Genomic DNA, 13,128 nt, shown 5'->3' on the forward strand with positions numbered 1-13,128 from the left:
AAAAATTTGTGTTGTTTTAAGCCACCAACTTTGTGGCCATTTGTTACAGAAAAATAGGAAACTAATACAAAACTCATATATTTAAGTGTTTGGATAAACCATGGTTTGTTTAATTAATTCTAAAGATGGATGATGACTATCCCCTATCTTCTGCAATAAACTGCCATACACATAGAGAGCTTCTTATGTGTACAGATCAATCCCACCCACAATGCCTGAGTGCTCAGTTAAAACCTGATGTATTTAAATGAACAACAAAAAAAGCTGTTCTTGATAGCAAGAATAGATGTCTGCTCCTAAATTCCCTAACAATACTAGATGCCCAGCTCAGAAAGCATCATGGGTAGAACTAAGCCAATTAGAATACACAGACTAAAAATAACACCTTTGCCAAAAGACCATGTTGCAACCCCATGTTACTATTAATACCTACCTGTAAAGGAGTCGCACAAGTATAAACGGAGTTTTGTTGAACTGTCTGTAAATGTTTTATCAAATGATTAGGACCAATGGACCAGCCAAGCTGGAAAAGGAAAAGATAAAAAGCAGATTTCAAAACACAAATCTAATTGTACATACCAAATCTGAGAGAGTAGCTCAGCTTAATGTAATTATCAAATATGTTCAAGTCTAAAATGTTCATACTATGAAAGTAGTGCAGTATTAGTATTTACTCATCATTTCAACACTGTTCTTTCTGAGAAAGTTTCCCACTGGAGTCACTAAACTCTGCGTTCAGAAGGTAAACAGTACTACTCTTGATTGCTATTATCCTTTTCTTTTCTAATTTGCACTTCTGATATTCTGAAGGTCTAAAAACTGGTCACAAGGGTTACCTGAATTAGATAAAAATAACTCTGAATGAAGGCCTAAGGGACTCTTCCATAAGCTGGTTCTCCAGGCCGCATTTCTGATACTCCCTGCCTCTTGCCCATGTTCAGGAGAGCCGGTTGGAAGAAAACCAAGTTTCAACTGGGTAAACTGCTGTTGTATTACATAGCGCAGTGCTTAAGTACGAGGATTTTGAAGCTAGACTGCGCTGGCTTGACTTTATTAGCAGTATAACCTCAGGCAACTTACTTAACTTCTCTATACTAGTTTTACTGCCTGTTGAATGGGGATAATAAATTATATTCACTTCATAATGCCGTTATGAGAATGAGCATGTGTAAAGCACTTAGAACCTGGCACATGGTAAGTGCCAAAATATTAGCTATTATTATATATTATTTTCTTCCTCCTTTTATATTAAAACACAATAATCTGAACATTTCTTGCAAAAAAAAAAAAGAGTGCCATTAGTTCATTACTTATAAAATGAAAAAGTACCTATTTTGTCTTCCATTAGCAATGACATGGATGGAGCCAGACAGTATTATGCTAGGCGAAATAAGTTACAGAAAGACAATACCATATGATTTCACTCATATGTGGAATTTAAGAAACAAAACAAATGAGCAAAGGAAAAAAGAGAGGGAAGCAAACCAAGAAACAGACTCTTAACTATATATAGAGAACAAACTGATGGTTACCAGAGGGGAGGTGGGGGGAATGGGGGAAACAGGTGATGGGGATTAAGGCGTGCACTTGTCAAGGTGAGCACGGGATTTGTATGGAATTGTGAATCACTGCATTGCACACCTGAAACCAATATTACACTTTATGTTAACTAACTGGAATTTAAATAAAAACTTTAAAATAATAAAGAAATGATCATTTCTCAAAAAGAATAAAAGCCAACATGAAAGCTGAGTAAATAATCAAGAAAAGATCAGTAAATATAAAAACCTGTATAAAGTGAATATATATGCATTGAAAACACAAACATACAGAAACTCTATGAGAAATAAATACATGCCTGTTTCTAAGCAATTACATCCTTCTGCATCTTACCTTCCAGCCAGTTACACTGAAAGTCTTTCCGGCACTTCCTATTGTTATTGTTCTCTCCCACATACCTGGAAAAGTAGCTAAACAGGAAAGAGAAAAGAAAACGGTTAAGTAATTGTTTGCCAATCAATCTATGTTCAGTATAATCTAAAAACATAAATGTAGTGTAGTCAGTGTATTTCAGTAGGTTTTTAAATATAATGTAACTTTAACCCAAACACAATTGAAAATGTTACAGTGCTTGAAAACACTGTAATATGTGATAGATTAAGTAATTTAAAGTAGCAAAATTACTTCCAGGGGCAGGAGTCCCGGCAGGGGCCACACAAGCCATGGCACCCAGCATTGTGTCAGCGGTCGCTGTGCATCCGATATTCTCTTCCTGTGGCACCGTTTTGGTTGTGGTCCTGGTTATTGTTTACTCACCTCTGCTCTGCCCATTTTGCGAGTCTATTTCTCCAGGCTTCCTAAGGCAATGGTTCTTAAAATGTGGTCCCCACACCAGCAATAGCAGTCTCAGTGGGGAACCAGTCAGGAAGGCAAATTAGTGGACTACATCCCAGATTTACTAAATCAGAAACTCTGCGGGCAGGGCCCTGCAATCTGGGTGTGCATGCATGTGCAGGTGTGTTTTGCTAACTTTGAGATATAAATCCTACACCATAAAATTCACTTCTCTAAAATGTCCAATTTGATGGTTTTTAGTATATCCGCAGAGGTGTGCAACCAGTTTTAGGACATTCTTTCCTCCCCAAAGCCCATACCTTTTGTGTATCATCCCCTTAATATCTCTAAGGCCAAGAGCACTAGAACTTGTGCCTGAATGGAGCTCCTCTCGCATATTTATTCTCTCCATAATGCACACCATGGCCTTCTTGCACTCAGAAATATTTGCCAGCACGTCAGCACTATGCTTGGGGTCTGTTTTAAACAATAAAATCACCATGAAAAGGACACTTAGTTATAGTATGAGCTGAAATAAGAAGCAGAGCATTGCCTTGTTGACCTCAACTAAGAACATGCCTATCAGGTGACTCTAATTTTTTGTCCCTTTCTGCATATTTATGAATGAAGTGCCAAGAGTACCGACTTTGGGGTTAAAATCTATTTCAGTGAGTAGGTGATTCACAAATATGGATTCCACAAATAATGAGAAATGACTGCATAAAGGTTTTCAAGTTGATTGATATCTTTAAAAAAATCATTCATTCTTGTACTTATTTACTTATCAAACGTTTATTAGCAATGACCAGGTGCCGGGGACTAAGCTAGGTCTAGAGGAAACAAAGATGAGAAAGAAGCAGTTCCTATCTTCAAGGAATTTAATGTCTAGTGGGGGTAGGAGAAAAGTAAAACAACCACCATAATACAGTGTGCTAAGTGCTGTAATCGTAGCAGGCTGGAGTATCGAGCAAGGACAGAAGAAGGTGTTAGGGGTAGCTTTCTGCAGCCAGTAATGCTTGAGCTGAGACTTGGAGACCACATAGGACTTGGCCAGTCAGAGAAGGGGAAGAAAGGTATTTGGGGCGAAGGGAATGCAGGTAACAAAGTCATAGAGGTATAGAATGTAAAAACTTGTGAATTTTGCTGGACATTGGTAAACCATTCCCTTGTGAATCTTCCAAGAATGTTACCTACACTGCTCTTTGGATTCCTCAAGTAATTTAGTCGTGAAGTTCTTCACATGCAATCCCATGAGTTTTTCACTTGTTTTGTAGAGGCACAATAGATACTCTTCTATTGTTTTAAGAGTGTTGGTATACACAAAGAGAAAACAAAGCCATTTCTGTGGGGTCTAAGCTACTGTTTCCTTAATCTTCCCATACGCAAGTAAAGTAGCTAACAAAATTTCCAAAATGGATTCATACATAATCTTTTTTTTTTTAAGATTTTATTTATTTATTTGACAGAGATAGAGACAGCCAGTGAGAGAGGGAACACAAGCAGGGGGAGTGGGAGAGGAAGAAGCAGGCTCACAGCAGAGGAGCCTGATGTGGGGCTCGATCCCATAACGCCGGGATCACGCCCTGAGCTGAAGGCAGACGCTTAACCACTGTGCCACCCAGGCGCCCCGGATTCATACATAATCTTAGTCCATTGTGAAACACCTGGCAATATTTGTAAAGGTAGGAAAACTATATAAACCAGAAAAGCTCTAAGTGTATTCTCTGTGGAGTATAACAAAAACCAAAAAGATAAATTAAGAAAATATCTAGAGGGTCCATTCAAAGAAAGAATATTCCAACATTTGATATAAATATATCATATCCTTTTAAATTCTGAGACATTTCCAGTCTGCCAAAGTAATCCAAAATAATACATGACACATGTCCCATTTTCCTATTTGACCAGAGAAGATCTAAACTATGTATAATGCAGAGTATCACCTCCTTTAATAATATAGCCTGGTGGCTCAGTCAGTTAAGCAACCAACTCTTGATTTTGGCTCAGGTCATGATCTCAGGGTGGTGAGATCGAGCCCTACATTGGGTTCCATGCTGGGTGTGGAGCCTGCTTAAGATTCTCTCTCCCTCTCCCTCTACCCCCCCACCCCATGCACGCGTGCACACATATTCTCTTTCAGTAAATAAATAAGGTAATACATATCCCAAACCAAGAAGGTCAAGTAGTAAGAACAATACTTAGAAATTCTTTGAAAATAAGAATCACCCAGAGAAATGAATACAATCTCAACATGTTTTCATAAGTTATATACAAAGGGAATCAAAACTATTCACGTCAAGTGTAGGGTGTTTTTTTTTTCAGAAAATATCAATATACTTATAGGTATAATATTTTTTAAAAAGAGCTAAGTAATTTGATGACTATTTTAGCCATTTAAAAGTGGATGTCTTTTTTTCCAGCAGTAAACTAATCAGCTGAATAACTTACAAGGAATTTTATACTGGTTATCTAAATACTGAAAGATTTATGTATCAATATCAATGTAATAATATATCTTTTTTTCTAGAAACAGAGGTTTCTTTTATTGACTGAAATGTCATTTTACAGAAACCTGGAGACATTTGAATCAAGAATCCGACCCAAGAACAAATTCTACAACTTCAGTAAAAAGGGCCCTAAGGAATTTTAAAACACCTGGATGCGCATGTCCTCTCATCTCAGAGCCACAGAACTTAATGTAAACAGACAGAACAGAAGACCACAGCACTGTGTGTGAATCTACAGGAAAAAAAAAAAAAAGTCTTTGTAGGTCTGATTGTTTAAAAAAACAGTATCTAGGGTGCCTGGCTGGCTCAGTTGGTAGAGCATGCAACTCTTGATGTTGGAGTTGTGAGTTCAAGCTCCATGATGGGTGTACAGATTATTTAATAACAAAAACAAAACCAAAAAAACCTAGGGGCATCTAGCCAGCTCAGTCAGAAAGGCATGCAACTCTTGGTCCTGGGGTTGTGAGTTCGAGCTTCACCATGGATGAGGTATAGATTACTTTAATGAATAAAAACTAAAAACAACAACAACAACAAACAACAAACTCCGATATCTAGTGTTGTTGAGTCAAACTTGCATTTATATCTGAAAGGAAACTGGTCTTTGCACTTTTCATCTATGACCCATGATCCTTCAATCAGCCATAGCAGCCACATGAGTTATTCACAGGTGGCTTAGGCTTCAGTGGAAGTCAGATAAAGATGAGAGATATGAGGAAGAGCGCTACTCCAGGGAAAATGGTCTCAGTGAAAGCATCAGGATGATGCTAATTCATGATGAATGACTAGAAAGCCTACTGTGTTATAGTAAAGAACTACTATCACACTCTGAAAATTGATGAAATAGCCATTTTGCATCTTTCGTGTAAAAAAGGGCACTGTATTTGAAGAATAGCTAAGTTTTCATGGAACCAAACTGCACTCTGTAAATAATGAAACAGTAAACTCATTTTTTTTTCTTGTTAATGGGCTGTTACAACTAAAAAATCTGAGTTAAAAATTTATGTCTTGATATCTTCAGCAAATATCTGCTACATTTTTACTATTAAGGGCTTATCATATAGCATGAGGTATAAACAATATAATAAAGGTTCAAACAATAAATCTCAACATCATTTAAAGTTATCTATTGGAAAAATATTGCTAAACAGTTAAGTAAAACTCTAAAGATTTAATGCATTATTGCATAGACATGAACATGTTTTATGTTAAACAGAATTATATTCATTAGAAAGATGCCTCTTCCTCTCTCTGCTTAATTATTAAAAATTACAAAAAATAATTATTTGTCCATATTGATCTGATTTTCAACTGGAAATAGTTCAAATGACCTGAAACAGAGACCATACACAAGAAGGGTGAAGATGAACCCTAATGCAATTTTGACATGTAACAGCATTTTGGTGTGTCAAGGCACCACCGCGCCTTGCAAATCTCTGGCTGTCTTCTCCGTTTACCCATTCTCCCTGAGAACATTCTCTTCCATGAGTTCCACCTTCAGCAAAATTTTGATGACTGCCCAAAGTGTGCCCTCATAATTTGATCCTGACTATCAGGCCTATAATTCCACTTGTCTCCAGACATTTTCTCCTCTATGTCTCACAGACACTGAAACTTAAGAAGACTAAAGCATGAGAGGCAGGAATATTCCCTACTCCCCATAGATCTGCTCCCTTTCAGCATATCTCCACCTCTGCTTAAGAGCCTCATCACTGCTGAGGGGGCCGGGCCAGAGATCTCAGAAGCATACTTGCTTGCTCCCTTCCCATCTTCAAATGCCATACTCCCCGCCCCCACACACATAGTTTTGACTTCTAAATAGCCCACATGTGTCAACTCTATTGCTAGCCTATCTGACTCACTTCGGATCCTCACCTATAGCTGGTTCTTAGCTTTATAAAACAAATCCAATCATGTAACCAATTCCCTTGCCATGGCACACGTCTTGCAGTAGTTCTCAAAGTATGCTCATTGGAACTTCGGCGATCAAATTAATGTGTAGAATTTTTTTTAAAAAATCAATTTTTTAGTTTTCTTCCATGAAATGTTCTTAAGCACTTAAAATAAGTACTACTGTTTATCTACAGTGTATGCTACCAATGGTGAAACAAATGAACACTTAGTAAGTGAACACTAATGACAAAATAAAACTCTGATGTGTATTTCAATGGTTCTTTGTTACAAATATGCACAGAACTGTGATTTTTATATTGATTTCTTTTTTTAAAGATTTATTTCCTTATTTTAGAGAGAGAGAGAGAGAGTGTGTGTGTGTGTGTGTGTGCGCGCACGCACGAGAAGGGGGTGGGGGGGCAGAGGGAGACACTCTTTAAGCAGACTTCCCACTGAGCATGGAGCCCCATGCAGGGCTTGATCTCACAACCCTGAGATCATGACCTGAGCCGAAATCAAGAATTGGATGCTCAACCCATCTGACCCACCCAGGTGCCCCTAATGACTTCTTCTAATTGTTAAACTTCTGTTAGGAAAACTGTTTCTTGTTTCAGGATGGAAGGCAATGTATCCCTATTTCTTGATGTGAACTTCGTGGCTTTGAGGTGCTCTATACTAAGGTTTTGAGTTTCAGAACCACTGACCTCCTCAGCAAGTTTAAACTCTGTTCTCATATTCAAGGCTGTCAGAATTACCCTCCTTTTCCATTATCATCTGTGCTGGTTATATCCTTATAAACCACTTGCCCTAATCTTAAGTATATCTTGATTTGTTATGCCTCCTTGCCTCAGTCCATATTAGTTTATCTGGTATGAATTTTCTTTCTACCTCTCTGCTTAGCAAATTCCATCTTTTGCCCATTCCTCTGTTGATCCCCTCAAGCAGTTGCTTTGTCCTCTGTATTTTTACAATTTATAATGTACCATAGGGATAATTATGATATATACAACTATTTATATGTAAGTGCACTAATTTTTTATTTATTGATTTCTGCCACAGTGATTTTAGTTTTCCTTCCCTTATCCTTTTCATACTTTCTATTCGTTTACTCATCAATTACGTTCTGATCATCTAACGTGTAAGATCCTATCCTGAAAACTGGGGATTCAGAAGACATTAAAACAAACAAAAATCCCTATGTTTTAGCAGGTTAGAAGTAAACAATCTAGGTCTGGATATTTATTATTAAGGAAAAAAAAACAGTAAAAAAAAAAATGCAAAGCAAATGCTGGAAGGAAAACTTGTAACTATCTTAAATGTGGCCAAAAAAATTGGTATTTGAATAGAGCCCTGGGGGAGGTGAGAGCCTGAGCCATGTGGCTATCTAGGGGGAGAAGTGTTTCCAGGCATTGGAAGGGCAAGTGCAAAGACCCAAATCTGCAGCACAGCATATAATCTTATAGCTGATATCAGTTTGAAAACTCCAGAAGACACTGAGGCACTTATGAGATGGCACAGTAGTAATGAAGAAATCCCAGGCAAAGATCAAGCAGCAATAGCTTAGTGGCCCTGCAATTTTCTCCTATTGACTTGGCATTTTGGCAACTTGCTCAGCACAAACAGTCCAGCTTGGGAACAAGTAAGCTCCCTGTATCTTATGTACCAAGTAATAGATGGATTCTTGAAAAAAAGCCAAGGATATAAGGAAAAGTATGACTTCTCTGGTTTCATAGCTTTATAGTATGATCCAAAGATCTCTTCCCCTTCGTTTGTACTGCCTATCCTTCAATCTGTTTATTGTTTCACTCAAGCATCATTTATTCAAATCCCATTTAAGTGCTCATCCCGATAGATACCCATTGCAAGGACTATTTTAAAGCTGTTCTGGGATCCTTTCCAATCACTTGTTCCACACGTGCCCAAACACATTTAGATTTGTGACTCTATGTAATAATAATCAGTACCTATTTTTAAATGCTTATTTCCAGTATATACAAGCCATTCATAAACCTCATCACTGATGCAGAGTGTGTCATTTTTGATGCAAAGGTCAGCAATTACTTGGAGTTCCTCTTTGGTATATACCTATATGTATTAAAGAAAACAAAATAGGAGAGCCAATTATGATTCAACATGTGAGAAAATGATTGGTCAGAAGACAGTATAAAGAGATCAAAGACTCACCTTGCCAATGGGGTTATGTGGAGTATTCAGTATAATAGCTTTGGTTTTAGAATTAAATTTACTTGCCAGTTCTTGAGGATCCAATGTCCAGTCAGAACTAGACCATCTTTTCCCATCAACAGGTTTCTAAGTATGAAGAATCAAAATGTGATTTAACTCAATTAATTCATGTTTGCTACCTTACAAATAAATAACCTAACTGGGAAAAAAAATTAGAGAAAGGTAAGGTGAAGGTAACTGAATAAATGACTAACAAAGAAAATAAACAGAAATCACCAAGCTTTAAGAGCCCAGAGGACTTGAGTTTCATGCTCATACCTATTAAATGGGAAAATAAACTCTTGTCGACATAAACAGCTGTTAAAGTGTCAAAGGAGCCAGCTATAACCATGGTTAACACGTCTGGTACTTTAAAGCTAATATAAGATTCTGTGATTCACCTTAGTGTATTACTTATTTTAGTAAGATTTTTAAAAAGACAATGGTAGCGCATTGATTAAATTCCTAAAAATAAAAGCAAAATTTAAAAAATCACTTCATTCAGAATTCAACAAGCATTTATGGAGCAGCCAGCATACACCCTACACTGTTAGTCACTGGGGAGCAGTGCTAGGAAAGCGAGTTAGTGGTGGTGCTCACGTTGGTGGGGGAGACACAGAACTGCAGAAGATACCGTGATATATAATGTGAATGCTGATACAACAGAGACACATGGCAAACACAGGATAAAGTAATAAAAGTTGCCCTCTTGAAGAAGCTGATGACCTTTAATCATAGTAGAGATACACAGTGAATCCCAAAATGTAATCAAAGTAGAAACTTCACCAGGGACAAAGCAATTATGTATATTTTCAGAACATCTTAAAGCATGTGAATGGTGCTGGCAAACTTACAGATCTCAGGGGAATAAAAACAGGTGTTGCTCCAGCCATTCTCACCATGGGCTCATAGCAGTCATAGAAAGGCATTATTATTATGACCTAAAGTAAAACCAAATAAGAATGTAACATACCAATTATTCATGCATTTAAAAAATACAGTGTAACTACTATGTGTAAGGCACTATACTACATGCTGAGATGCAGCAGTGAAAAAGCTGGCCTTCCCTGCTCTCATGGAGCTAACAGCCACGTGGCAAAGACCCTAGAGATATGCTTGTCCAGGAGTCCTTGGTCTCTTAATGAGATCTACAGAAGGGCTTGCAGGGGGGATTCTTGAAATTATATGCAAAGCTTTACGTGTGCCTAGGTAGATTTTTTGGAGGAAGAGGCCCTAGCTCTCATCACATCCTCAAAGGAATGTTCCAGCCAAAACATTGAGAATTTCTTTAAATTTTAAATTATAAAATAAAATATCAAAGGGGCAGAAGCCAAAACTATAAGGAAAGAAAACACAGCAATGCTCTCCATTAGGGGGTACTACTTTACAAGTATTATCCTGAGAGTAAAGATGTTTCCCTCTGCTCAAAAGCACTCCAAAACAAAGACTGAATGCAGGGAGCCTAGTTAAGAGCCCATCGTTATTGTCTGATACCCACAATTTCCCTCCGGGTGACTTATATTTAGATTCGGGCTTTTTTCCTTGCCCCTTGAGATCTATTCCTTGTTCTTTGGCCCCTGTGTGCTCTCGCTCAGTCACCTGTGGGCTGGCTTTTAGGTCAGCCAGTGGGCCAATCCAACCTGTCCAGTTGGTATTCCACCTACAAACCATCAGCCTATATCTAGCCTCCTTTTTACTTTTCTATAACAAAGTTTGAACACATAATTTATACCCGTCATTTACATTCCATTTTTCTTTCTTTCTTTCTTTCTTTCTTTCTTTCTTTCTTTCTTTCTTTCTTTCTTTCTTTCTTTCTTTCTTTTCTTTGAGAGAGAGAGCACAAAAGTGCGGGAGGGGGAGAGGAAGAGGGAGAGAAGACTCTTAAGCAGGCTCCACACCCAGCCTGACATGGAGCTCAATCTTATAACCCTGAGATCATGACCTGAGCTGAAATCAAGAATCAGACACTTAACCGACAGAGCCACCCAGGCACCCCTAGTTTCTCTGTTTTTAAATAGCTGAATAAATTTACATGATGGCTATTGCTAGATTAAAGGGTACAAACATTTTTATGGCACCTTATACATACAGCTTAATTGCTTTAGAAAAATTGGGTAACTATTTATAATTTCACAAGTCAACATTAAGTTGTCTCACTTAACTTTTGTGTTCAATTAAGGGTATCTAATTGTTGTTCTAAATTTGCACTTTATACTGTGATTTCTGCGTATTTACTGTGTATTTCTTATGATGTGAAATACCTGGTCAAAGGGCCTTACGTTCTAAAGCCCCTTTGTTTGTGCTAACCATTCAATTCACACTGAGCACCTACTACACAGTTCACTATGTTAGGTGTCAGCTAATGTGAAGGGCAAAGAAATCAATCTTTGTTCATTCCCTTTGGGAAGGGATCTTTTTCTCAAGTGGACTGTAAGTTCCTAATTAGTCTGAAATTCTCAGGGACCAAGATGACCTATCTTTGAAGCCTGGTGAGAAACACAGTGCCTGATTTGAAGTGAGAGCTCAATAATGGAAAATAAACTGGGGAGGCAGAGAGGTAAAGCTGAAATAATATACTTGACACTCTTTGCTGTAATTTCTTCATTTTTATGATGGAAATAATTCCCCTCTCTTTCTGAAGAGTATTTATTGAGTATTCAGTATTTTAGGGATTGACAGTACAGCAATAAACTGGTTCTCCTGGAACTTACATTCTACTGAGAGAGATAATAAACAAGAAAACATGGAAGTAAATTATAGATAATTGCAGATAGTAATAATGCTATAAAGGAAATAAAACAGGTCAGTGTGATAGAAAGTGACATGTGTGTGGTTTCAAGATATCAGATACAGCGATCAGGGAAGAAAGAATAAAGAAAAGAAGGTCAAGGGCTGAGCCTTGGGATGCTCGAGCAGATGCAAGAGGAAGCAACAAAGGATTAACAACATCAGAGACTGAGATAAAACGTTCAACTAATTTATAGATTAAAGGAGATCATGTATATGAAAGTTACCTGTATTTCCTCAAGATGTTTCCTTAAGTAGCTTATTGTCTGGCACAGCAGAGGGAATTAGAGATGTAAAAGAATAGCATAATACAAAGTAATAGCAGTATCTTTTATAGAAGAGGTACAGGGAAAGTGCCATGAGAGTTCAAAGAAAGGAATTAACAACATAGATCAGGGTAAATATTCATTCTTCAGACTCCAGCTTAAGCAATGCCTCTCTGGAGTCTTCCAGGCCTCCCTTAGCAGAGCCGTCCCCACCATAACTTACACGTTCTCCGCTACTGACTGTCACACGCATTCCAATTCACCAGTTTGCGAGTATCTCCTCTACCAGACAGAAAACTCCTTCCACACAGAAGCTGTCTTTTAAAAATCTCCTAGTATAGGAGATCCTCAGCGATTTCTGAATTAATGAAGAGGTCAGGAAATACTGAAGCAGGGGTATTGGAATGACGAAGGGGATTTATGGGCAGAGTTGACCGAGTTTGGGGCCATGTGAGTCACAGAACTAGAGCAGAAATCACTCATCCTTCTTGTTACACATGGTGCTGCTAACAAGGCTGGGCACAAAAATACACTGACCAAATACTTGCTGAGTTCAGACAAGGGTAATTTTAGTTGTGCAAATGAAAGATTCATTATCCCCATCATTGCTAGCCCTTCCACTTACTCTTATCTAAACAGGCTGTAAAAATGAGTCACATGCAACAAAACAGATGAATCTCACAGACATAATGATAAATGAAAGAAGCCATTCAAAAGTACATACTGTGTCATTCCATATATGTCAGGTTAAAGAGCAGGTAAAATGAGCCTATGGTGATAGAAGACAGAAGAGTAGTTACCTCTGGAAGAATATAAACTAGGCAGGGGCAAAAGGGAGCCTTCTGGGTGCTGGAAATGTAGTAGGTCTTCATCTGGTTTGTGGGGACAGAGGTACATATACACATACATATAAATATATGCATGCAAACAATTGATCAAGCCATATACTTAAGATTTGTGAATCTTACTCATGTGTACTATACTTCAAAAATAATTAAAAATAGAATGTGAGGGGCGCCTGGGTGGCGCAGTCGTTAAGCGTCTGCCTTCAGCTCAGGGCGTGATCCCAGGGTCCTGGGATCGAGCCCCGCATCAGGCTCCTCCAAGGGGAGCCTGCT

General features: G+C 38.0%; 1 protein-coding gene across 9 annotated transcripts in view; it reads right to left on the reverse strand.

The window, feature by feature from the left end:
- KYAT3 (kynurenine aminotransferase 3) overlaps nt 1-13,128 on the reverse strand; it is a 59,056-nt gene that overhangs the window by 13,783 nt on the left and 32,145 nt on the right. For all 9 annotated transcript variants that reach the window (XM_034653831.1, XM_034653825.1, XM_034653826.1 and 6 more), the window contains 5 exons: nt 9,812-9,898; nt 8,919-9,044; nt 8,699-8,819; nt 1,894-1,970; nt 434-523 (listed from right to left, as the gene is read on the reverse strand). In XM_034653831.1, the coding sequence (XP_034509722.1) occupies nt 434-523; nt 1,894-1,970; nt 8,699-8,819; nt 8,919-9,044; nt 9,812-9,898 (501 nt within the window). The remainder of the gene's footprint in view (nt 1-433; nt 524-1,893; nt 1,971-8,698; nt 8,820-8,918; nt 9,045-9,811; nt 9,899-13,128) is intronic.

Source organism: Ailuropoda melanoleuca, chromosome 2 (genome assembly GCF_002007445.2).
Source record: "Ailuropoda melanoleuca isolate Jingjing chromosome 2, ASM200744v2, whole genome shotgun sequence".
Taxonomy (NCBI): domain Eukaryota; kingdom Metazoa; phylum Chordata; class Mammalia; order Carnivora; family Ursidae; genus Ailuropoda; species Ailuropoda melanoleuca.